The sequence below is a fragment of the Phocoena phocoena genome, chromosome X, assembly GCF_963924675.1.
Source record: "Phocoena phocoena chromosome X, mPhoPho1.1, whole genome shotgun sequence".
Lineage (NCBI taxonomy): Eukaryota > Metazoa > Chordata > Mammalia > Artiodactyla > Phocoenidae > Phocoena > Phocoena phocoena.
Genome location: NC_089240.1, coordinates 26,973,499 through 27,000,003, shown reverse-complemented (window position 1 = coordinate 27,000,003; position 26,505 = coordinate 26,973,499). Strand labels below are relative to the sequence as shown.

At 42.1% G+C, this 26,505-nt stretch overlaps 1 protein-coding gene across 7 annotated transcripts in view; it reads left to right on the top strand.

The window, feature by feature from the left end:
- DMD (dystrophin) overlaps positions 1 to 16,130 on the top strand; it is a 2,035,184-nt gene extending 2,019,054 nt beyond the window's left edge. For 5 of the 7 annotated variants that reach the window (XM_065901100.1, XM_065901101.1, XM_065901099.1 and 2 more), the window contains 2 exons: positions 1,368 to 1,460; positions 15,706 to 15,803. In XM_065901100.1, coding sequence (XP_065757172.1) covers positions 1,368 to 1,460; positions 15,706 to 15,803 — 191 coding nt within the window. Of the gene's footprint in view, positions 1 to 1,367; positions 1,461 to 10,696; positions 10,729 to 15,705 lie in introns of all 7 variants that reach the window. The other 2 variants (XM_065901105.1, XM_065901098.1) reach the window with 2 other exon arrangements.
- The last annotated feature ends 10,375 nt before the right edge of the window (positions 16,131 to 26,505 follow it).

The following is a 26,505-nucleotide window of genomic DNA, read 5'->3' as shown; positions in this document are numbered from 1 at the left end:
CTTAGTACTTCAAAGAGGGTTCCTATGGTATGTTACCAGGAGACTCACAGAATCAGAGGGGTTCTGTCTACCCCAGGTCCTTAGCCCTCCTTTCTAATAATGGTATACAGCCTCACATCCACCTAGGATAGGATTTCGTCGAAATGGTGAGCACTGCCAAGGATTCTTTTAGCTTGTGCTTTAAGAAAGAAGGATGAACACTTGGTAATAAATGCGGGATTATAATCAGAGATGAAAATCCAAGTGGCATAGACCAAAGGAAACGACAGGCATATTTATTAAGTCATTACATCACTGGCTCCCCAGTCATTTTCAAGTCACATGTGAACCAGAGGTTGTCAACCCCTTAAGCGTGTATATTTTTGTTGATCTGCTGAAGCAAGGTCTTGTTTTACATGCAAGTGACAATGTGCTCAACAAACAGAGCTTGAAAAGAAGTTATTTTCACTGTTGGAAGAGTGAATGCTGTGAAAAATTAGTTTCAAAGGACCTTCAAAGTTCAAAACAATTCTGTTTGCACTTAAGAAATTTCTCCCTTACTGCACATGCTGTTTGAGGTGTACTTCTTTGACACATGAGTAAACAGTCGAGACACAGATCAACAAAACCTACAAGGAGACTCCCATCCCCAGAAGAAAACCATCCATCCCTAAACTCCCTTCCTTCCAAATCATCCTTCTCTCCTCACATAAACAAATGCTCAAAATTTTTGTTAAAAAGTTTCCCTTTGTAAGCCTCTAAAAACATAATTATGAAGAAGTAACCCCACGGAACAAATAGGAAAGGAACATAACTTCCCAGTATGTCCATATACACTGTCCTTAGAATATCAATATTTCATTTCCTGTGTAGGGCACATACAACTTTTATTTCTCCCTATTACATTGGACTTTAAAGGTACTTGAGTTTTCTCTGTATTTCTTGTTAAATGTCACAGTAAGGAATGGAAAAAATACCTCAGTGCCTCCACTCCTTACCTTCCTAAAGTGAATGCAAAATGTCACGTGCTTCTCTTGTGTTGAAGAGACACGCTGCAAGTGTGCGATAATCATCTTTTATTACAAAGAAAAACATTTCACGTTTGTTAATGGGGCATAAGAAACTTAGGGCAACTTTAACTTCTAAGCAGATACACAGTTTTCTTTTCCAAAGATAACGACGTAGATAAATCCGTGCATGAGATTCTTTTTCCCGTGAAGGAACTGTTCCCTACTTATTAAGCTTGAGGGGTTATTTGTATTTATGTTATTGGTGAAGGAGTGAAAATGAATTAATAATGGATTTTTAAATGGCGTCATGAACCTTCTCTCTGGTATCTGTATTTTCTCAAGTGTAATTTGCCGTTGTTTGTGTTTGCTTTCATTAAGGCGAGGAAGATCTTCTCAGTCCTCCCCAGGACACAAGCACAGGGTTAGAAGAAGTGATGGAGCAACTCAACAACTCCTTCCCTAGTTCGAGAGGTAAGCGCCAGTACCCAGAAGTCACTCAGACTTCCTGGAAGTAGGCCACTCGTTTCCATACCCAACTAGCATGTGTAGTTTCCACGTTTACATAAACAGGTGCTGACAGAATGCCAGTTTGGGGTCACTGGGAGAAGATTTTGTCTTCGAGTGTGAATTTCTGGTTTGGAGCATTTCCAGTTCAAATACCTGTGCGATCAAGGTGTTTCTAGAAATAAGAATAGCAACTTATGTTTATAAAGTATCCATATCTTCCTTGCTTGGCACATTAGTCTGAAGAGTTAATTATGAGATAGCTTTTACTTAAGAGCAGTTATTAAGTGACTTTTACAGACGAGGAAACTAATGCCCTGATGGTGCCTTTGCCAGGGACGTACCGCTGCTACGTGATACAGCGAGGTCTGCGAGAGGCCTAGCGTACAGTGGTGGTGGGAACTCGGGCTTGCAATCTCACGCCTTTTATGTATATTTGAAAACTGTGTCTTACCCCATCACTTACACATAAGTACAATTAAATCTCTGTGTACTAGTTCGTTACTTTTTTCACTTGCATAGATAGAATACAATTTTCACCAAGAAAGACACTAATATTATCTAATTTAAATGTTAATATATCTGAATATTATTATCATTGAACATTAAAATTATTTTTTCCCATCACTTTGACTTTGAATATTTTGCCCCTCATACCAAAAATACAGCATTTTACCGCACTGAATTTTCCTACCAGCCAGTATGAGCTTCAGACGCCTTACTTCATCCAAGGAGCTACTTTGCTGCTACTGTTAGTGTTTTGGACTCTTTCTAGTGGTTCGCTGCCCTAACATATAAAACAGGTCACTGACCTACCCCCTTCAGTGAATAAAAAGAATGGCAGACAGCATGGGCGCTCGACTCAATAATATTGTATTCCAAGTGTGCAAGTTGCTAAGAAAGAAAATCTTCAGAGTTCTCATCACAAGAGAAGAAACACTGTACATTTGTATGGGGACAGATGGTAAATAGACCTATCGGGTGATCATGTCACAGTGCATACAAATGTCAAATCACTAGGTTGTACACCTGACACTAATATAATGGTGTATGTCAGTTATACTTCAATTAAAAAAAGAATGGCAGCAGTCACCTGTGAGCAAGTAGAGGGATATGCTAGAGAACCAAGGGTGGGGGGGAAGCACAAGGCTTTGCGGCCAGTGATCGGCACCCCTAACGGGCTGCCAGGGAGGGAAGGGCGGCCGAGAATCTGGCTGTTTGCTCCTCTCCGTAAGGGCAATGAGGAGGCTGTTTTGAGTCCTGTGTTGTTCCTATCTTTTTGTTCAGTGTCAGTTAACAATGGCCATTTCCCAGCTATTTCATGTGCGAGTGAACGTTGTGTGGTGCACATTAAAAGCAATAATGTTCTGATAGAGCGTTGCTAAGGAACCGTCAGGGGAAGCTAATTTTAAATGTCTGCACCAGCCATCTTTTCACCGCTGAGCGCCTCTGATGTGTTGATTTTAACAGATAAAAGTCTTCTGTCTTCCACCCACCTCCTTATCCCACACCTGCCAGCCTCTTCTCCATCCTATCTTCACTGCCTCCTCTCCCAAAATGCCATGATTCATAATGAGAAGACCACATGCTGGTTTGACGTAAATCAAACACATTCACCTTGATCCTGCCAGCTTTCGCTAGCACCTACTATGTACCAGCGGAGGTGTCAGGGATGCAAAGTAGAAATGCCAAGTTCTTTGCCGTCAAGGTGCTTACGGTCAGTTGGGGATGCAGCCTTCCCGAGAAGTTCATACCACCGCACGGTAGTATTACTGCTGTAATGGAGACGTCTGTGACGTGAGAGAATCCTAGAAACCCCCCTTCTAGATAAATAGGAATGGCTTAGCCTCAGGCAGAGCAAGTGTCTTCCTCAAGATCACACAGCTACTCATGGGGCCAGAACTTTGGGCCCCGCATCTCACACACATTTCACTGACCCCAAGCTTCCCCTTGAAGGTCATAGACACGCGCCTCCTCCCTGCTCCTCGACCCGAAAGGTTGTTTACCCGCTCTGTGGGAAGTCAGTGGCAGCCCTGGGCATTTCTTTCACATCTGAACAACTAGAGTATCAGAGGAGAGGCCACAGCAGGGCTCACGGCTCTGTTTCCCCAGCGGCAGCTTTTCTGTACTGGGTCTCTGGGCCATCCTAATCATCTGAAGGTGAGATCTTTGCACCCTCTCCCGGCATCCCCCTCCTAGACTCCTTGAAGCTAGATACCACATGGGTATGAAAGATCGAAAGTATACCTCCTCTGACATGGTATTTGGCAGTCAGCCTCTCTGATGTTGTATTTACTTGTCTGATGTTAATTTACTTATATGGAGCACCCAGGAAACTCTGTTCAGGCCGCCTGGGTAGTGTTTACGAAGTTAGTGCTTATGGAAGCGTATCATCCCCTGAGTGCTACTTTGAGTTCTCAAATAGGGGATAAGCAGGATCTGTCTGATACCCGTTCCATTAACCAAGTTCCTACTTACTCAGTAGTACCCTGGTGGCCCGAGAGAATTCATTCATTTTCCTGAAGAAAACAATCAACTAAACAAACAAACAACATCCACATGACGAGAGTAGATAAGGTGCTAGAAGAGCTGGCTGGTCTTCCTGTGATGCTGTGACCTTGACACTTTCTCTTCTACTTCCTACCAAATTATACCTTATCATAGGCCCCTTATGATTCTGCACCCAATTCCAATGTGTGGGGTTCTTTTCCCACACCACCGAACAATTCTCATATACCAGCTGGGTGTCCTACAATTCACCTCGATTCTGACTCTGTCTACCCAGAGACAGGATCCGATTCCACCGGTTAAGATCTCAGTCCCACAGGGCTGCCCCTCCCCTCCTACTTCAGAATGCCAATCTTAACTCCAGGTTGTTAGCTGGGCTTCTGACCCACTGGCTGTAGACTAGAGATTCCAACAACCCCCTCTTTGGGTTCAATCAATTTGCTCGAGCAGGGCACAGAACTCAGAGAGACATTTTACTTACTAGATCACTGGTTTCTTATAAAAGGGTCTAACTCAGAAACAGCCAGATGGATGGGATGCGTAGGGCAAGGCATGGGGAAAGGGTGCAGAGCTTCCACGCCCTCTCTGGGCACACCACTCTCACCACATCTCCACGTGTTCACCAGCCCGGAAGCTCTCCTAACCCTGTCCTTTTGGGTTTATAAGGAGGCTTCATTACGTAGGCATGAACGATTAAATCATTGGCCACTGGTGACTGAACTCAATCTCCAGCCCCTCTCCTCTCCCTGGACATCAGGGGGTAGGAGTGAAAAGTTCCAACCCTCTGATCACTTGGTTGGCTCCCCTGGCAAGCAGCCCCCATCCTTAGGTGCTTTCCAGAAGTCACCTTGGTAACGTAACAAAAGACACCTCGCTGCTGCTCATCACAGGACATTCCAAGGGTTTCAGGAGCCCTGTGCCTGGAAGGGGGGCGAAGACTAAATATATATTTCCTCTCATAAATCACAATGTCACACCTATTTCTCCATACATTTAGATGGATCAAAAGTCTTGTCGTTGTAAAAATAGGCTGATCGTCGATGCACTCTAAAAAGTGGTTTTTCAAGCACGTAGACCCCAGACGGGCTGGAACGAGCTTGAAGATGCCGACTCCCAATTACCTCACCACCGACCAGTCAGAAGAGTGTTCATGAGCTGGTCACACACCCCACAACCCCCTGCCTCACACTGTCTTCATAAACCCTTCCCTGAAAGCCTTCGGGGAGTTTCAGGGTCTTTTAAGCAGTAGCTGCCCCGGACTCCTTGCTGGCGCCCTGCAATAAAGCTGTTCTTCTCTGCTTCCCCACAAAAAATAAAAATTTTTCAACAGTGGTTTTTTGGATGCTTTATTTCTAACTAAAGGCATTTATTCATTTTGAAAGAATGGAGAATATATATATACATATATATATATATGTATATATATATATGTGTGTATATATATATATATATAGTAGGATTTAATGGGAATATCTTACCAATTAGTAGGTATGTTAAGTTGATATTCAGCCAAAAATCTTGAGATTCTTAACATCTCAGGATTAGAGACTCTCCCAAATTGGAAGGGTCTTGAAAGTTCATCTTAATATCTTTGATGTTCAAAACCGTGGCTTTTGACCTTTTCTGACCATTATCCATAATAAGAGAAACATTTTACGTCTTAAACCGGGGTAAAGATATAAAACAAGTTATTTGCATGTGTATGTACACACAAATATGTATGTACCCACCATATACACACCACACATATGTATATAGTCACGTATACATACAAAGATCAGAAGTTTCATGAAACGATACTTTCTTTGCTACGTATAATTCGCACTGTTTCTCTGTTTTCTTTAAAAATAAAATGCTGGTTGCAACCCACTATATTGATTTTCTGATCCAGTTGTTTAAAAATACTGATCTAACTGATCTCAGTTTTCCATGCCCAGGTGAATTTTTTTTTTCAGTTTGCTGTTACTATTATTTGATTATTTTTATTTATAATGACACTGGATTTTTTTTTTGGTGAATACCTTTTTGACAGAAATTATATTTTAAAAGTTTTACCACGGAAGTTTCTGCCAAGACCTTGCTAGTATCTTAGAGAACACTGTATTTTCCATCTAAGTCTGCATCCACGTTCCCATTGTTGGTGTTAACGAAAAATGAAGTTCATGCTTGCTACAGCTGTTTCGGTTCGACAGCTGTTTTAGTAACTTAAAACAGATGTTAGAGCCAGAGGTCTGACATTTAGTGGAAATGTGCTATTAAATACCACCTCCTGGTTTACTTAACCCTGCTAGATAATCGCCCACAGAGGAAAAGACGTTTTTTCAATATTATGTTTTTCATAAATATAAAGCATATAGATAGGGGAGGTCTTGTGTACTTTAAATTCACAACTTTTTTGTTACCCTTTCCCACAATTTTTGACTCAGTGCTAAGTCTTCAGGTATCAGCTAATCTTCACCTTTCATTTCCACTAGAAGTACCTGGATGCCCAAAGAAGTGAAGAGCCTCGTTCATGGCTCTTCAGCAGGTTCAATTAGGCTTCTAGGCTTCAGCTCTTACCTTGATGGCCTTGCTAAACTGTTATACAAATTAATAAAGGAGGCTGCACGCTTCTCCGCTTAGTGATCAAGTGATAGCCAGCAGTAGCCTGCCTCGTAGCCACTATAAACCGCAGGGAGTTCAAGGCGTGAATGTGTGCCTGTTTAGCTTTGCGAGCCTACCTTTTCTCATGAATCTCTAGCTCTCGTTAGTTATTCACAACCACCTGAGGAGCTTGAGGGCCTTGGTGTACATTAAACACAGAATGTTAGCCAATTTCGATCTAACCTGTTTCATCTACCTATATAATCTCCCCCTCTGTCTAAAAATAGATGTAGAAGTTGAATTCCACTGTAATAAAAGGCATTATCTACCACAGGACACTTTCGAAATCTCCACCATTATTCTGTAGGGAGGCTACATGGGTAGAACGAACAACAACCATCGTTTTAAAATCAACTCTTTAAGCGATGTGTCCATACGTCTCTGATCATTTAGCAGTCTAACTAAGAGTCTGTTCGACGCGTGTGCATTCCTGAAAGAAAACGCTTCGCTAGTGAGGGGTACGGTATCGGTCTCTGTAAAAATTAGGTGCCACTGTACATTGATTAATGATAGGATCCAAGATGAGCTCTTAGTGCAGGTAAGAGAACTCAGGAAGCAGTTAGCACTGTTACGCGGGTATTGCCGCTGCCCGTATAATCTCTTACCTGCTGACCTGTGCCACATTATTTTTATCCCCAACAGCCCATGCCATCCTCTCCCTCTCATACTCTCCCCTCCTAAATAAGGCCACATACATTCTGTTAAATGCCTCTGAATTAGAAAGCCAACGGCTTTGCAAAACCTGCCATCTTCTAAAATTCAAGTCTTGTCCGTGACTCTTTTACCGAAAAGCAACATAAAGAACAAAGACAGATGGAAGCATCCCGGCCCCCCTTGCAGGCTCCCTTCCCTTTCCTCTCGGCTTCCAGAAAGGATTTGAGCTGTTGCTCCTTTACACCAGGGGCCAGCAAACTGCAGTCCACGGGCCAAATCTTTATAAATAAGGTTCCATCACAACACAGCCACCCCCATTTATTTACATATTGTCTACGGGGGGCTTTCTCACTCTAAGGGCAGAGTAGTTGTGGCAGGGTAGTTGTGAAGAGCCGCTACGGAGACTGTGTGACTGGCAAAGCCCAAAGTATTTAACTATCTGGCCCTTTACAGAGAAAATGTGCCAACCCCGACTTTACATCATTAAATTGTTGTCCACTCTAGCTCATCACATATATACAGTCACAGATTTCAGTGCTGATCAACTTTCAGCTCAAGAAAACTGTGCTTTTGAATTGATTTATGCGTTTATATCCGTCTTCACCAAAAGATCCTGCATTTTCAATAAAGTATAGCCATTTCAATCTTCTTTCACTTGTAATGAAACAGAAGTCCTAAAAAGGGACTCATTAGTCCTTAACTTCTTAAAAAAGTCAGTGAACTGAGATAAAGAAGCTCATAAAGATACCCAGAAACAGTAACGTCCTGCGATTCTGACTGCGAATAATGAATTACAGCCAATCCTCTCAAGTTCGTACTGCCTGAGGAAATGAGACTTCTCCAGACCTGACCAAGCCCTTTCTTTAGACTCAGGACTCCCCAGCACACTTCCTGTTTCTCTTGATTCATTTCCTGACAGCATACTGCATTGCCAGATGGACCCCCTAACTGAAGGTCTAAGGAGACTCATTTCCAAAGAATGTGTTTTTCACGTAAAACTTTTATTTGGTACTCTATTTATTGGTAAAGAATTTGTTTTTAATGGTGCAACCAGCGAGCCTCTATTTTGTCAGCGTAGAAAGTATTTCTGATACAAGTAGAAAACATTTAACTCTTTTGAAACAAGAAGCGGACCTCCCTTCGTACTATGCTAACGAGCACTGGAACCCAAGTGGCGAGGGAGACTTTTGAAGGAGGTCAGGGATCACATAGCTCTGGGAGGTCCATTTTCCAGAAAACATGGTTTCTGAAGAAGTACCTGAAATAAAACCCAAATCATTTGCTTCATCTTCAACAGTGACCAGTTGATACTGAGCTCTGAACAGGCCTTGTTGAAGAATTAATAAAGGTACATAACCTTTATCATTCTAGGAACCGTAATTACATTCTAAAGCTAAAATCGCATTGCTTTCTAACAATGCTGTCCTTCCTAAGGTTCTGAGGTTTTAAAGATAGACCCCAGTCGAGGACCTACCGTATAGCACAGGGAACTACACTCAATATTTTGTAATAACCTATCAGGGAAAAGGACCGGAAAAAGAATATATATATATATATATACACATATAACTGAATCACTTTGCTGTACACCTGAAACTAACACAACATTGTAAATCAACTATACTTCAATTTAAAAAAAAAAAAAAGAAAGAGAAAAATAGGCCCAAGTTACAAGCCAGACGCAGCTACAAGCCCTTGGCATCCAAGCTAAAGGATCGCGGGCAAGGCCAAGTTGCCTAAATCATCAAAGGACTCTCGGCCATGACCTAGCGGCTGCCTCATTTAGTTCAGCCAGCATTTACCAAATACCCGTAGCATCGAGGTGTAGTAGAGGTATCAGGGAGAGAGAGGTAGGTGAGCGACATGTGGACCCTGCCTTCAGGGAGCTCACAGTCTTGCAGGAGAGGAGAATTCATTCTACCACCAGACAGTATAACCGTGAAGTACAAGAAATTTTTTAAATGTTGCTAATGAAGTGAAAAAGAATGGATGACTAATTCACGCTGGGGTTGGTGTGCACCATCAAGGATGAAATGCTGTTCTCCCCCCTCCCTTTTCCCCATCGTCTGGTATGGGCCTACCACTGGGAACACCCACAACTGAGGAGCACGTCTCTCTTTCTCCTGGTTTGAGGAGCATCATGGATACCTTGACCATGTTTCTTACATCGTCAAGCACGCAGTTTCTGTATCCCCAAGAAATCTCTGACTCAGGACAACTCAGAAAGAAGGCAAAGGCAGGGGGAGGGTCATACTTAGAAAACCTTTAAAGCCACACCAGAAGTTTTAAACCCTAAACTTGAGTTGTAAGAAGTTTCTTTTGGATTAGTAGCTCAATACCTATCCGTTCTAGACTAGTACTCAGATTGCTTCAGGGGGGTCGTAGGTCTTCTTGGAGTGTGTCAGGGGAAAGGGAGATGCTACACAAGATCTCTCACAGCTCTGCTTGTGTCTGCTCTAAATACTGGATGGCAGATAAGAATGTTGTAGGAAGTGGTCCAATGCGAAAGCCAAAGTTTGAAAACCAGTATTTCACTTTGGAGACCCCGGAAATTGCGTGCCCAAGACGTGCCAGGTATGGTCAGCGGTCCCTAATTTTCTGTCCGCTTACAAATATTAGCGTAGAAAAACTTTCTCATCAGAACCTGCTTTTCAAAAATAAATAACTGCATACAGATATAGGGTTCTATAAAACAAACAAGGCCAGAGGGTCTTTGGCTGACCCTCAAGGCTCCTGGTATCTGTGGAATCATGACGAGGAAGGTGAAGACTCATTCCTGAATCTGGCTCCGTGGCTTGCCCGTAAGTGGGACTTATCTCCTTCCCACTTTGTTTCAATTTTCTCCGGTGCCCCCAGTCCCATCATGGACATGCTCAGCTGCTAAGAGATAGAACAGCTTCTCCCAAGAGGATGGAGTCTAGCCTCTATGCAGTGTTCTACCTCGCATTTGGAGTGCCGATTTTTGGCACCTGAAACCAACTACTGTTTGTTTTGGTGTGTTGGTTGTCAAGTGGACAATAAAGAGATTCTGAGATTTTTTGGACAGTAAACTTGAGATTCTACAGTTGCCCTTGAAAACAATGCTCGATTTGTCAGATTTCTATGCTGTGCCAGCTTTCATCCAGTTGAACGTGTGAGCTCTATGGATTCTAAAAGTGATGTCTCCTGGATCATGTTATCTGTTTACACCGACTTTAAGTGTATGTAAAGGTTATTTGACTGGATGTGTCTTTTGGGTTTTTTTTGTTTGCTTTTATTTTTTTTCCAGAAGGGGATAAATGAATTGTCATCTCAACATTTGTTTGGTAAAAGAAGCAAATTGGTATGAAACTGTATATTTATGCTTTTTTTTTTTTCCTTTCTGATATCTCTGCCTCTTCCTCTCTCTATTATTAAAGGAAGAAATACCCCTGGGAAGCCAATGAGAGAGGTTAGTGAGATTCAGGCTCACAGCCATGGCTTCTGTCTGTCTCATCCCGCTTTCTATGTTTGGCGTTTGTGTAAGAATTGTGTGTGTGCACGCCCATGTGTGTATTACACGTGTCATCATGTAAGGATGGTAGTCACCTCTCCGCTTGCAGCTTATGAGGAACATTCCTCCAATGTTCACTGTCATTGTCATCACCATGACAACAGGACCAGGGGTCGGGGGAACAGGAATCTCTTTTAAATGGCAACCCTTTGCAGTCCCTAGGTTGGAATCCTGAAGTTCATCATCTGTTGCCATTTGCAACACAAACAAAATCTTCAAAATACATTTAGCCTCGAACACAGCTGATGAGTCATAAAGCTTCCTTCTACTTCCGGGACCCTGGCATTTCCTGCCAGTGCCCTTGGTTTTTATTCTTCAGGGATGACTTCATTTTGGTTTTGTTTTCTTTTTCCTGGTGCCTACACTCTTTCTTTCCCGCTCGAGCTAACATTTTTTTGAGCACTTACTGTGTGCCAAGGACTTTTCTAAGCACTTGCCATCTTTTTCATTATGTAATCTTCAGGACAAGTCTATGAGGTAGGTACTCTTATTAACCCCATTTTACAGATAAGGAAACTGAGTCAACGGAAGGGTAAGCAATGTGTCCAAGGTGACAGAGCCAGGATTTGAATCCAGGCAGTCTGGGTGCAGAGCCACACCCTTAACTGTGTGCTTTACTGCCACTTAGAAAATGGTGTGTGAAAAGCGTATGTCATCTCAACTTGCCCTTCGGAGGATGCTTTTTTCCTTTACTTGGCATTTGGAGCCAGATAGAACAATAACCAGTTAGGGATAAAAAGTGAATCTTGGAGTCGTGAGGGATTTTTTTAATGCCTTTTATAGGTAGGGTACAGCATTATCACTGAATGTGGTCTGGGGTTTCACAGTAAAAGCTGCTTCACACTTCTGTTCTACCAGAAATATTAGCTAAACGTTGAATTACCTAACGAAATGACATCGGATGACAAAGTGTTGAGGGACAGCCCAAGTGGAACAAGATTGTCCTTACCAAGAGTTTAGTATGAAGGACGCAAGAAGGAAAGCTCTCCCATGGATGGCAATAGCGTGTACTGTTGTGGGAGACAGGTTGGACGGGTGGGGAGTCCTTATATGAGAAGGTTCTGGATCCTTAGCAACAGATGGACAGGAGTAGCCACTGACTGATTTAAACATCATACTGGAAGTCCTGCCAGTGCCATGCCATGCAGGTCTAATCAACCGAACGATCCTTCAGTGTGTCTACACCGTTGCTCCCTTCCAAGGCTTGTGGGGTCCAAGGGAGGGAGCGGTGGGCTGGGAGGAGAAACAGGAAACCTGAATCGGTGAAGCATTGAATGCTCCTGACGGTTTGCCTTCTTATGTGAGACATCTTGGGTTCATTCTGATGGTAAGTGCCCCTTAAAATTTATTTTAACTTGTGGTAAAAAGTTGCACCATATTTTTAACCACCCTAAACATGTGTCTCTCATAAACGCATTTTAGAAAAGGCCAGCACATGTAATTGAAGTCACACAGGCATTTGGAAACTATACTACCTGAGGTATATTGTAGTCAGATAAGTTTTCAGAAAGCCACAGAATCCAAACAATAGTGATTTTTCTTAATGCTATGAAAATACCCCAGATGTACAGTAGACCAGATATTTTTTTCAAAGATTAAATTACAGAGAAGAAAAGCACATCTCACTGCGGTATTCTGGCTTTGCTTTGGCCAACTGAGCGCTCACCATTTCTTTGGGAACGGTATTTTTTTTAAAAAAAAAAAAAGAGTGCCAGATTGCTATTGAGGTCTTGGGTCTCTGCCAGAAAGTCTCAATTCCAATCACTGCAGCGAACAACTCCCTGAGGCAGAGGTGGCACGTGAGAGTCCACATGTCGCACTTTGCACCAACTTGGAAAAACATACAGCTACCCTAATGTTAAACGCACAGTGCCTTTCTCTTCAACAGTCGTTGCTTAAGAATGGATTAAGTACGTCTATAGACGTATTTTTATGTCTACTTGTGCCTGAAGCTAATCGCAGATGCCTGCATCCTGCCTGTTTTCCAGGGCCTCTCATGCTCATAGCACAAGATTTTCATTTTGACTTTAGAAAAATCTGTCAGGTAAAATTAATGATCTCACTAACGTTCTGCCTTACACGCACGGATAACAGAAGCAGGATACAAATCTATTTTCTGTGTCCCAGTTCCCTATCTGTGTGTGGTTCTATGCCTCCAGCGGGTTGAGGTATATGATTCTTTGGAGCAGTATTTAGTCAAAGAGATAGAATTTTTTTTTTCTGGCTCTAAGGAAAACCTCCATGGAAAACACTGGAATTGTTATTCTGATGAAGCAGGTATTTGTAAACAAAGTAATGAAAGGCATCATCACATAGATATGGTGGGGTGACTCAGAACGTTCATTTTTCTAGCACAGGGATGGCCATGAGGTCAATTGTGAACATTTAACCGTCTGGACAGGTTAAAGGCTACCTAACATTTTGTGGGAGTAGGTATGGTGTATTAAGAATCATGAACCTGAGACTTCCCTAGTGGCGCAGTGGTTAAGAATCCGCCTGCCAATGCAGGGGACACGGGTTCGAGCCCTGGTCCGGGGAGATCCCACATGCTGCGGAGCAACTAAGCCCGTGCACCACAACTACTGAGCCCGCATGCTGCAACTACTGAAGCCCACATCCCTACAGCCCGTGCTCCGCAACAAGAGAAGCCACTGCAATGAGAAGCCCACGCACCTCAACGAAGAGTAGCCCCCGCTCCCCGCAACTAGAGAAAGCCCGCGTGCGGCAACGAAGACCCAACGTAGCCAAAAATAAATTAATTAATTTTTCAAAAAGAACCATGAACCTCTGACCTGGTAACTTTTTAAATAGCAGATACCCCTAGAACTTATGCCTCTTAAGAGACTCAAGAATTTTCCTTCTAGTTAGTAACCGAACACCACTTTGAGGAGTAGAAAAGCACCACTTGGCTATATAATCTATAAATGCATTTACTTGTCTTCATTATCTTTCGAACTGCAGTCTGCATCTCCTAGCACAGTCTAAAATAGGCAGTCTTTGATTATTGTCAATAAGCTGATGGAGAAAAAAATGGTTTCTTCCCTGTTTTATGTTTTGTAATACATTTTCTAGCTACCAGGAGGACTATACTATAGTATAGATGTGAGAAATAGTTGGAATTATATCTAGGTATCAGGGTGTAAGAGTCTTGGGGTTTGTTTTTACTGGTTTTATTAATTGCTGTTAAGATTTGCAAGCAATTTAAAATTTGTAGTTAGTCCATCTACTTTCAGTTATACAGGAATAATTGTACAGATTTCCCAGGGTTGCTGGGCAGTCAAAAGTAGATACAAGGGAAGCCCTCTAACTTGGTGGCATCAGTTAGATATTCGTGCTCTGAGGAGTAGCAAAGGACCCACTATGGCTTCCTGTGGTTTTTATGGTTTAGAAAAGCCAAAGAGGATTTCTGTTCTTCACTGAGGGCTGCCAAACTACTGGCCCACTCTAGGCATAGTACATATGCTTTGTTACAAGGTTTTATGTGTGCAGCCCCAGCCAAAATCCAGAGTGATTTTTTTAAAGCATAATTAGTCCTCGTTGAAACTTTCTGCACTGATAAAGCTCAAAGAGAGTTACAAACTTGGTCACCTTAATAAAAATGGCTGAACAGCATAAAAGTTAAGTCTTAACTTGACCTGGTGCCATCGCTGTTTAAGTGCCTGCCTACGAGTCCTCTTCAGATCCCCTCATATACTTAAAAACGCTATGTCTCTTGAAATAAATATTAGAAAAGAATACCTGCCCTAGTCTATCTTTAATGTTTATAGGGACTTTAACAATTATTATGGGAATCCGTAAAGTTGATACATGGCAAGGTAGTAATAGCCTAGTAAAGCATTTTTAGTTTCAGAGGCAGTACTTGAATAGTGGAATGATTTCCTAATGTCCAAGAATTAAAATTAGCCATATAAAAATATGGGACATACATGACGAGGCAAGTCATAAAGTGTGTCTCAAATTATCTTACTCTAGATCTGAATTTTGCCACAAAGTACCCAGGGACACTGTGCTGTTCTTAGGCTCCATGCTGGGGGATTAATGATAGGTCATGTCATATTATTATTCGAAGGCTATTCTGATAGTTAACCCTCATTGGGTAGGAGATCAAAAATGGATTCAGAGGCTACCCAAATCCATGCTATACACGTGGGTCATCTTACAACGAGGCTCTTGAGTAATCTGGAATGAAAAGTAATTTTTTTTTTCCTGAAGCTTCCTAATGCAAATGTTAATAGTGTATACTAAGGTCAAATCAAGAGTTTCTCTTTCAACTCAAGTAAAAGCAGAGAGAAAAGTCACCTCCGCCATAGCCTTAGACGTGAGCCAACAGCTTGTAACAGCCTTGAGATGAAGATTTCACACGTAGTGATGGTAGTGATGGTAGCGATGCTAACGGTGATGGAGGAGAGTGGCAGTGGCGGTGGTGGTGATAGTTATGGTGATGGTTGTTTGTTTGACAGTAAAATAATTTTTAATACAAGTACATAGTAAATAATCTCCCACAGCAAGGTGGATAAGATACATCCCATCACGAATTGTTCCTGTTATGACAGGAATCTTGTGCTTATCCATGGAAGCCTTTTGGTATATATTTACATGGGGAAGACGAGTGCAGTCTGACTATTTTCCATTTATATGCTACTAGGAGCCTGATCCAATATGAGGCTGGATACTAACAGTGTGGAATGGCTTCATTAACAAGGCTTTGCTTCTTCCTGGAAAACTGGTGAAAAACCAAACCCTGTTGTGTATCCCCTCGACGCAGCTTCTGTGTTGTCTTCACCTAGAAACGGGGGATGATTTCCCAAATGACAAAGAGTTGGGGTGATGATAACTACACCTTGTGTCAAGTCTGTCTTTCTGTTTGTTTTCCAGGACACAATGTAGGAAGCCTTTTCCACTTGGCAGATGATTTGGGCAGAGCGATGGAGTCCTTAGTTTCAGTCATGACAGATGAAGAAGGGGCAGAATAAATGTTTTACAACTCCTGATTCCCGCATGGTTTTTATAATATTCATACAACAAAGAGGATTAGACAGTAAGAGTTTACAAGAAAAAAAAAAATCTATATTTTTGTGAAGGGTAGTGGTACTATACTGTAGATTTCGGTAGTTTCTAAGTCTGTTATTGTTTTGTTAACAATGGCAGGTTTTACACGTCTATGCAATTGTACAAAAAAAGTTATAAGAAAACTACATGTAAAATCTTGATAGCTAAATAACTTGCCATTTCTTTATATGGAACGCATTTTGGGTTGTTTAAAAATTTATAACAGTTATAAAGAAAGATTGTAAACTAAAGTGTGCTTTATAAAAAAAAAGTTGTTTATAAAAACCCCTAAAAACAAACACATGCACACACACACACACACACACACACACACACACACACACTGAGGCAGCACATTGTTTTGCATCCTTTTAGCGTGATATCCATATGAGATTCGTAGCTTTTTTTTCTTTTCCTGCATATTTAAGATAGGACTTCTTCTAACACCACCAAATGACTACTTCATATCGCTCTTTTGGAATTGTTGACTGAGTGGGACTGGCTGTGGGTTTTCGTGTTACACATCTATATGTCTATAAGTATGTAAATACTATGGGTATATAGATAAGTAGATATAAATTCCAAGAGACCTTTCAAATTTCTTGTTCAAATGTTCTTGCCACTTCCTAATGGAAAGCAATTGCTTCTGGTCATCCAGGCTTACCTGCTTGGGTCTAGAATGAATATTCCCTGGAGCCTGAAGCCAGAAGGAAGCTACCACACTAAAACATTGTCTGGGGCTCCAGATGTTTCTCATTTTAAACTTTCCAGTGACAACTAGAGTACTGAATTTTTTTAAGGGACACATGAGCGAATACACAGGACTTATTACGTCAGAGTCATCCGCTGGTTGATGTATTCAGCTTCCTGCTGCTGGCAATGCCACAGTTTAAATTTAATGATGCTTCAGTGAAAATCAGAGCATCAGAAGGCATTTTTAACTCCCAGGCAGGAGGAGGACTACGGTAGGGCTGGAGGGCTATGGATTCCCAGCCAGTCCCTCAGAGGGAGCAGGCCGCTCTTGACGTAAAGGACTGGATGAATGTTCATAACCTCACAGAGAGAGCTTTATAATTACAACTGTTCTTTTCTCACAGTCAAACAGCAGCGGGTGTCTTGGTTTTCCAGGTTTTGAAGGTTTTTTCCTCCCATTGTAATGAGTTTGTAAATGCCACAAGACTTAATTTAAAATAACCCTTAGTGAAAATGGGTAACACAGTAGCCCCATCGCATTGTGGTACTGTTCAATATCCACCCAGAAGCCCACGAGTCATGTTTCCCTCCTTGGCATTTCTCTACAAGTGACTCCAGGCAGGTTTGTAAGTGGGAACGCAAATTGATTTAAATGATCCAAAAGGTACTCCAAACCCTTTCTGGTGGATTAGGCAGGTTAAATATGTTAATAAGTCATTCAAGCAGAGGAGAACGCTCAAGAGGACTAACTGGTAGGAAAAAGCTTTACTCTTTCATTTCATCTTATTAGTCTTTCACTTTTTTTAATCATTCATTCAATAGAAATCACTGTGTGACCTATCATTTTGCAAATCTGTTACCTCTTACATCAAGTGTAATTAACTTTCGGAGAGTGGGTTTTGTTCCTTATTTTACTAATGATAATTAACATCAGACATGGCTTCTCATGCTATTTCTACCTCACTTTGGTTTTGGGGTGTTCCTAATAATTGCGCACACCTGATTTCACAGCTTCATCACCCGTCCATTGTGAGAACATTTCCCTCCATTTTCGTTTTTGTTCATAATTTCCAGAAGAAAACCCAAAGCTCTAAGGTAACAAATTACATGAAGATTTGATTTTAGTCTTGCGTTGTTTTCCTTTATGTGACGCTGTACTTTTTCTTTACCTGAGGATTTTTTTTTTTAACCGTGATTTAAAACAAGGGGTTACTTTACTTCCTACTAAGAAGTTTAAGTCTCATTCTAAAATCAGAGGTAAATAGAGGGCTTAATTTTGTTTTAATCTTTTGTTTTATTTTTATCTTTTAGACATTAGTTCTGGAGTGAGTCTGTCAAAATATCTGAATAAAAACTGAGAGCTTTACTGCTACGTTCTAAGCATAAGTTGGACATTGTTTCGTGTTCTTTATAACCACCGAGTATTAAACTGTAGATCAAAACCAATGTAACTGAAGCATAGACATCACCTGGCATGTTATGTCCTTGTTTTCAGGTACTGGGTTCTTACTTGAGTATCATAATATATTGTGTTTTAACACCAACACTGTAACATTTACTAATTATTTTTTTAAACTTCAGTTTTACTGCGTTTTCACAACATATCAGACTTCACCAAATATATGCCTTACTATTGTATTATATTTACTGCTTTACTGTGTATCTCAATAAAGCACGCAGCTATGGTACAAAAAAGTGTTGACTGGACTGCAGTATTTTGTTTTTTTATTTTGCATAGGCAAAACTTTCATATCGTTAAAAAATTTAAAGATCTAGAAAGCCCAACAGTGAAAAGAAGGACCCTGACTACCCTATTCCCACCTCATCCTCACTGCACTCTGAGTAAATATGAATAATTTCTTGTGTTTCCTTCCAAAGTGTCATTATTGTATAAGCAATTACAAACATATGTTCCTACTTTTTTCCTTTTATTACTCAAGCTAGCATTCTATGCATTCAGTTATGTACCTTGGTTTTTTTTTTTTAAACTTAAGAATGGACTCAAGAGATCCATCCTTAATTATATTGAAATAGATCTTTTCATTTCAATATATGAAATGCTTTCCTCATGCTTTTTTATAGCTAATAATCCAGTGTGGGGGGGGATATTATTTAAACGGTCCCCTTTGGTGGGGTACGTGGGTGGTCTCCCTCTTTTGCTCTGACAAACAATACCACATATCTCTCATTTCATCCTTTCACTTGTGCAAAAATATATCCGTAGGACACATTCCTAGAAGGGCGATTTCTGGATCAAAGGTGGTAAGCACTTGTAGCTCGGGAGGTAATTTTATGCAGCAATGGTCATAGTGGTCTTTTTGTTTTCTGTTTTAGTAATAACAAGTATATGAATTAACCAGTTTGCAGTTGACACTTTGCTTATCACTTCTATTATTATTAATGGTACCAGACCTAAGGAGACGTCTGAAGAATAGAAGTCACGCCTAAAATGATGCCTCAGAACTGGTTCTGAGGGGGACACCCCTCTCGTACATAGTCATGACCACCACCAGAGGGAGATCCCCTCACCCCTGTCCTGCTCTGCTTCTGTCCTAGCTGCAAAGGAGGCTAGGAAAACGAGGAGCAACGTCAACACCTCTAGGGAGAGACCATCTATCTCTGCTTCCCACCAAGAGTCACAGAGTGGAGTTCCTCAACAGGTTCAGATGCTGGAGGGCCAAAGAAATTACAACAGTCCACTAGGTACAGCCTATTCTAGTGACTTTGGAAATAATAGGAGATGGTCAAGCTGATTAAGAATGGTGTTAAATGGGTGTGGCATACGAATCACTAAGTTGAGGGTGGGGTGATGGTGCCAACCTAAGGGGCTACTACACTGAAAGACTTCCCTTGAAATTCACACATACGAAGACTAATTTTCATCCTATTTAAATAAATCATTTATTCCCCGGTGCCATTCCCCCAGCCTGCTTTTGTTTGAAATGCCCAGACTGCCTGTTTTGATGGCACTCAACTAGGTAACTGAGGACTCTTCAACGCTTCAACCTAACACAGCACTGTGTATGTCTCACTCTGAGGAGGGCATCTGGCTTTCCTTTCCACACTAGGCACAGGCTGGAGGAGAGGGATTCATTTCAGCTAAAAATTAAAACGCACCAAGCGGCGCAGGTTGTGCATCAGCAAGCAGAATGTGTGTTTGGGGGAAAGCCCCAAGACTAATGGACATGTATGGACGCGTTCTGTGGAGCCGCGACGGGATTTCCCTGAAACTGCAACGCTCTAATGGCGGAATGAATACAGAGGCAAGCACTGGCACACTTGCAAAGACTCTGCCTTCAAATTAAGTGTAGGAAGGACGTGAACTGCATTCTTTCCCACAGTAGCAAAGCCACTAGGGTAGGAACCATAAACACATCCTGCACTGCTCCTTGGGCTTCAGACTGCTGCGATCTCACGGACTTAGATATCTGACAACACAGGAGATGTTTGAGAGTGGCTTTCATACACAGAGAAGATTCTGTACAGTAACTTTAGACTTAAATTCCATCTATGCGTGCTTGTGTGCTTGTGTGTGTGCGCGCGCATGTGTTTGTGTTTTACATATATTCAGGATAAATATTGAGCTCTTCTGACAGTTTTCATTCTGAAATAAAACAAACTCACAGAAAAGTTACAAGAATAGTACAAAGAACCCCCATATTCCCTTTACCCAGATTCAGTAACTGCTTACATTTTGTCCCATTTAGTTTCTCGCTCCTTCCTCACCCTCTCCTTTCTCCCTCCCCTCCCCCAACAGTTGACCCTTGCACAACAAAAGGGTTGGGGTGCCCCCCTCCCCCGCACAGCTGAAAACCCATGTATAACTCTTATAGTTGGCCCTCCAGATATACAGTTCCTCTGTATCTGCGGTTCCTCCACATCTGTAGATTAAGCCAACCTCAGATCATGTAGTCCCACAGTATTTACTACTGGAAAAAATCGGCGTGTAAGTAGACCCACGCAGTGTGAACCCACGTTGTTCGAGGGTCAACTGTAGTGTTTTCTTTCTGAACCATTTTGACAGTAAGTTTCGGACGTCATGCCCCCTTATGCTTAAATACTTCATGTCCATTTCCTAATAACTGACATTCTCTTGCATAACTACATTACAGTTCTCAAAATTTTGAAATTTAACATTGTACAAAGCTATCACCTTCTCCACAGCCCATATTCAAATACTGTCAATTGTGCCACGATTTTTTTTAATAGTTATATGCATTTCCCCAGTCTGCTCTAGGATCTAATTCTCAATTTCATGACACTGTCATGTCTCTTTAATCTCCTTTGATCTGGAACAGTTTCTCTACCCTTCTTTGTCTTCAAAGACCTTGACATATTTTTTAAGAGTACAAGTCAGTTACTTGTAGGATGTGCCTTAATTTGGGTTTCTGTGATGTGTCCACAGGATTATATTCAGGTTATGTGTTTTTGGCAAGAATATGACATAAGCAATGATCTGTCCTCAGCACATCATAGCAGGAGGCATGTATGTAATGATGGTCTGTCCCATTCTTGGTAATGTCAACTTTGATCACTTCGTGAAGGTTTCTCCACTTGCTATACATTTTAAAAACCTAATTATTCTTGGGAGAAAATATTTGCAAATGAAGCAATTGACAAAGGATTAATCTCTAAAATTTACAAGCAGCTCACGCAGCTCAATATCAAAAAAACGAACAACCCAATCCAAAAAAGGGCAGAAGGCCTAAATAGACATTTCTCCAAAGAAGGTATACAGATTGCCAGCAAACACATGAAAGAATGCTCAACATCATTAATCATTAGAGAAATGCAAATCAAAACTACAATGAGATATCATCTCACACCGGTCAGAATGGCCACCATCAAAAAATCTACAAACAATAAATGCTGGAGAGGGCGTGGAGAAAAGGGAACCTTCTTGCACTGTTGGTGGGAATGTAAATTGATACAGCCACTATGGAGAACAGTATGGGGGTTCCTTAAAAAGCTAAAAAGAGGGCTTCCCTGGTGGCGCAGTGGTTGAGAGTCCACCTGCCAATGCAGGGGACACGGGTTCGTGCCACGGTATGGGAAGATGCCACATGCCGCGGAGAGGCTGGGCCCGTGAGCCATGGCTGCTGAGCCTGCGCGTCCGGAGCCTGTGCTCCGCAACGGGAGAGGCCGCAGCGGTGAGAGGCCCGGGTATCGCAAAAAAAAAAAAAAGCTAAAAAGAGAACTACCATACGACCCAACAATCCCACTACTGGGCATATACCCTGAGAAAACCATAATTCAAAAAGAGTCATGTACCAAAATGTTCATTGCAGCTCTATTTACAACAGCCAGGACATGGAAGCAACCTACGTCTCCATCGACAGATGAATGGATAAAGAAGATGTGGCACATATATACAATGGAATATTACTCAGCCATAAAAAGAAACGAAATTGAGTTATTTGTAGTGAGGTGGATGGACCTACAGTCTGTCCTACAGAGTGAAGTAAATCAGAAAGAGAAAAACAAATACCATATGCTAACACATATATATGGAATTTAAGGAAAAAAAAAAGTCATGAAGAACCTAGGGGTAAGACAGGAATAAAGACACCGACCTACTAGAGAATGGACTTGACAACAGGGGGAGGGGGAAGGGTAAGCTGGGACGCAGTGAGAGAGTGGCATGGACATATATACACTACCAAATATAAAACAGATGGCTAGTGGGAAGCAGCCGCACAGCACAGGGAGATCAGCTCGGTGGTTTGTGTCCACCTAGAGGGATGGGATAAGGAGGGTGGGAGGAAGACGCAAGAGGGAGGAGATACGGGGCTATATGTATATGTGTAGCTGATTCACTTTGTTATAAAGCAGAAACTAACACACCATTGTAAAGCAATTATACTACAATAAAGATGTAAAAAAAAAACCCTAATTCTTCTAAAACCTTTAGATTCAACTAGAAATCTTATTTTCATATGTATACTGTAGCTGACCTATATCAAATAAGAACAGTCACTTTCTGTGAGCTCTAGTTCAATATGGCCACATACGAGTCTCCCGAACTCACTTCTTCCCACAGACACACCAAGCCTATAGCTACATATAAAACACTTCCTTCTGAAGGAAACTCAGAAGCTAGTTGAGTGACTCCTACGCATATCAGGCAAATGAAGAAAAGAAAAAAAAAACACATGGAAACAGGTAGGAGGAACTGAGACAGGATGTTGCTATAATCCCCACCCCGGGCGTGGCAACACACAGCTCAGGAGGGAACTCAAAACTACCAGCTTCTCCCTGAGGAGAAAAGGGTTTGAATCCCACATGAAGAATTCTACCAGAGGGCTTCCCTGGTGCTGCAGTGGTTAAGGATCCTCCTGTCAATGCAGGAGACACGGGTTCGAGCCCTGGTCCGGAAAGATCCCACATGCCGCGGAGCAACTCAGCCCGTGTGCCACAACTACTGAGCCTGCGCTCTAGAGCCCGTGAGCCACAACTACTAAGCCCACGTGCCACAATTACTGAAGCCCGCACGCCTAGAGCCCGTGCACCACAACGAAGAGCAGCCCCCACTCACCACAACTAGAGAAAGCCCGCGTGCAGCAACGAAGACCCAACGCAGCCAAAAATTAATTAATTTGTTTAAAAAAAGAATTCTACTGGAGACAGAGGCCCGCAAAACATCTCGCTTTGAAAGCCAACAAGGCTTGGGGACTTCCCTGGTGGTCCAGTGGGTAAGACTCCACGCTCCCTATGCGGGGGGTCTGCGTTCAATCCCTGGTCAGGGAACTAGATCTCGCATGCCTCAACTAAAGATCCCGCATGACACAACCGATATCCCGTGTGCTGCAAACTAAGACCCGGTGCAGCCAAATAAATAAATATTAAAAGAAAGAAAGCCGACAAGGCTTATGTCCATGAGACCCGTACGGCTGTAGCGCACTATGAGACAGTCCGTAAGGGTCCATGCAGACTCACCGTGGCTAACTCAGAGGCAGCCGACAGAAATACCCAGTCTCCCTTGAAAGAGTCCTAATTACTTCTCATAATAACTGTGGCCTCAGGGGCAGTCTCCTAACTTAACTTACATCTAGGGACTGACGGCAATACTCCCCACAGACCCCAGATGCCGTATTTGTGCTCTGCCTCTGCTTAGGTCCAGGTCGCTGGTACCTCCCAGAAAGGAGCTTGTCAACACGTCTGGCACCCTGGTTTTTGCAGCTACTGCCCAGGGGACACCCCTTGACCATTTTTCTTTGGCCTCCAGTGGGGCCCACACATTGTTCACGAGTCCCAAAGGATTGTAACAAACATATAAACAGTTCGATGGAATTCCCTGGCAGTCCAGTGGTTAGGGCTCCGTGCTCCCATTGCCGGTGCTCCGGATCCGATCCCTGGTCGGGGAATTACGAACTACGATCCCGCATGCCACGGCAAGGCCAAAACAAAAAACAAAAAAAGTATGAACAGTTCTTAACCAGCTGTCCCCTCAGGGCATGTTGCAGAGGCAGCAGACAGAAATGCCCAGCCTTTCCCTGAATGAGACCTACTTGCTAATCTTAATAGCTGCAGCCTGAAGGGCAGGCCTCGAATGTACCACACATCAAGGGGCAGACTGCAATACTCTCCAGAGACCCCAGAGCCAGTGGACACTCTGTGCTCTCCCTCTGCCTTGCTCCAGGTTGCCCGTATCGCCCAGAAAGGACCTTGTGCACACATCTGGTGCCCCGGTTTGCGTGCCCAGGGAACACCCCTTGACCGCCTGGCTCTGGTGGCCAGTGGGGCCTACATTCATGAGTCCCACAGGACTGTAACAAAGAGAGAAACAGTTTTTTACCAGCTATCCCCCCCAAGACACAGTGCAGAAGCAGCAGACAGAAACAACCATCTCCCAGTTATCCCCTGAAAGAGGGCTGGCTTCCAATCAGCCTGCTTCTAGATGCTGACTGAGATCTTCCCCTTTGGGACAGTGATAGATCTTAACACACCCTCAACTGCTAGGAGCCACTAATAAAGAAGTCTACTCAGACAATTGCAAAGGTTGGAGAGAAAACCTAGACCCGGGCAGGGTTGAACAATGAATTTCATCTCCTACACAAACCACTCCCTCAAGACTAGGACAGGTGGCAGCTTTATCTAATAGCATAGATACTAACACAGAGAGTCAAGGACAATTATGAAACAGAGGAACGTATTCAAAATGAAAGAACAAGATACAGACATACCTTGTTTCATTGCACTTCACAGATACTATGTTTTTTACAAATTGAAGGTTTGTGGCAACCCTGCATTTTCAGATGATGGCTAACAGTTTTTAGCAATAAAGTATTTTTAAATTAAGGTATGTACGTTGTGCTTTAGACATAATGCTACTGCATGCTTAACAGACTACAGTATAGTGTAAACATAACTTCTATATGCATTGGGTCACCAAAAAATGCGTCTGACCCACTTTACTGTATTATTCCCTTTAATGCAGTTCTGGAACCAAACCAGCAATATCTCCAAGGTATGCCTGTAAAACTTCAGAAAAGACCTTAATTAAACAGTAATAAGTGATTTACCTGATAAAGAGTTCAAAATAACAGTCATAAAGGTCAGGAAAGGTCATAACAGTCACTGAGATCAGGAAAACTATGTGTGAACAAAGTGAGGATTTCAATCAACAGAAGATAAAACAAAGTACCTAATAGAAATCACAGAGCTAAAGAATACAATTATTGAACTAAAAAATTCAATAGACAGGTTCAACAACAGACTAGATGAAGTGGAAAAAGGATCCAAGAACTTGAAGACATGGCAGTGGAATTCATACAATCAAAGAAGAAAAAAAAAGAATAAAAAAGAGTAAAGATAGCTTAAGGGACTTCCCTAACTTCAGGAAGGAAACAGATACTCAAATTTAGGAAGACCAGAGAGTTTCAAATAAGATGACTCCAAAGAGACCCAAACCAAGACATTATCATTAAAGTCTCAAAAGTTAAAGACAATGAGAGAATTTTAAAAGCATCAAGAGAAAAGCAACTTGTTACCTACAAGGGAACCCCCATAAGACCATCAACAGGTTTTTTTGGCAGAAACGTTGCAGTTTCATGATATATTCAAAGTGCTAAAAGAAAAAAAAATTGCCAACCAGAATACTCTATTCAGCAAAGTTATTCTTCAGAATCAAAGGATAAAGAGTTTTCCAGAGAAACAAAAGATGAGGAGTTCAGCACCACTAGACCAGCCTTAAAAGAAATGTTAAAGGGACTTCTTTAAGCTGAAACAAAAGGGTGCCAATTAATAACAGGAAAATATATGAAAGTATAACTCTCACTGGTACAGGGAAATACATAGTTAAATTCAGAATAATCTAATGTTCTAATGATGGTGGGTTAATCACTGAAAGATCCAGTATGAAGGTTAAAAGACAAAAGTAGTAAAAATAGCAATAACTACAGTAATTTGTTAGTGGATACATTAAGTCCCCTACATACGAACCTTCAAGCTGCAAACTTTCAAAGGTGCAAACGTGCGTTTGCATGTCCAATCACGTTAGTTCACACGTCTGGCGTACACTGTCACATGCGTACTTCCTTTACAAGTGGCTGTGCTTTTGTGTAACTTACTGTACAGTACTGTATAGAGCACAATAGTACAGTGTCTTTATTTCAAGCCCAGGATGTCCGGAAGCAAGCATAAAAGCTGCAGTGATATAGCTGGTACTGCTAAGAAGCGCCAGCTGTGGTACTGTACCACTGTACTTTTCAAGGTACTGTACTGTAAAGATTAAAAGTGTTTTCGGACTTCCCTCGTGGTGCAGCAGTTAAGAATCCGCCTGCCAATGCAGGGGACACAGGTTCGAGCCCTGGTCCAGGAAGATCCCACATGCCGCGGAGCAACTAAGCCCGTGCACCACAACTACTGAGCCTGCGCTCTAGAGCCCGTGAGCCACAACTACTGAGCCTGCGTGCCACAACTACTGAAGCCCAC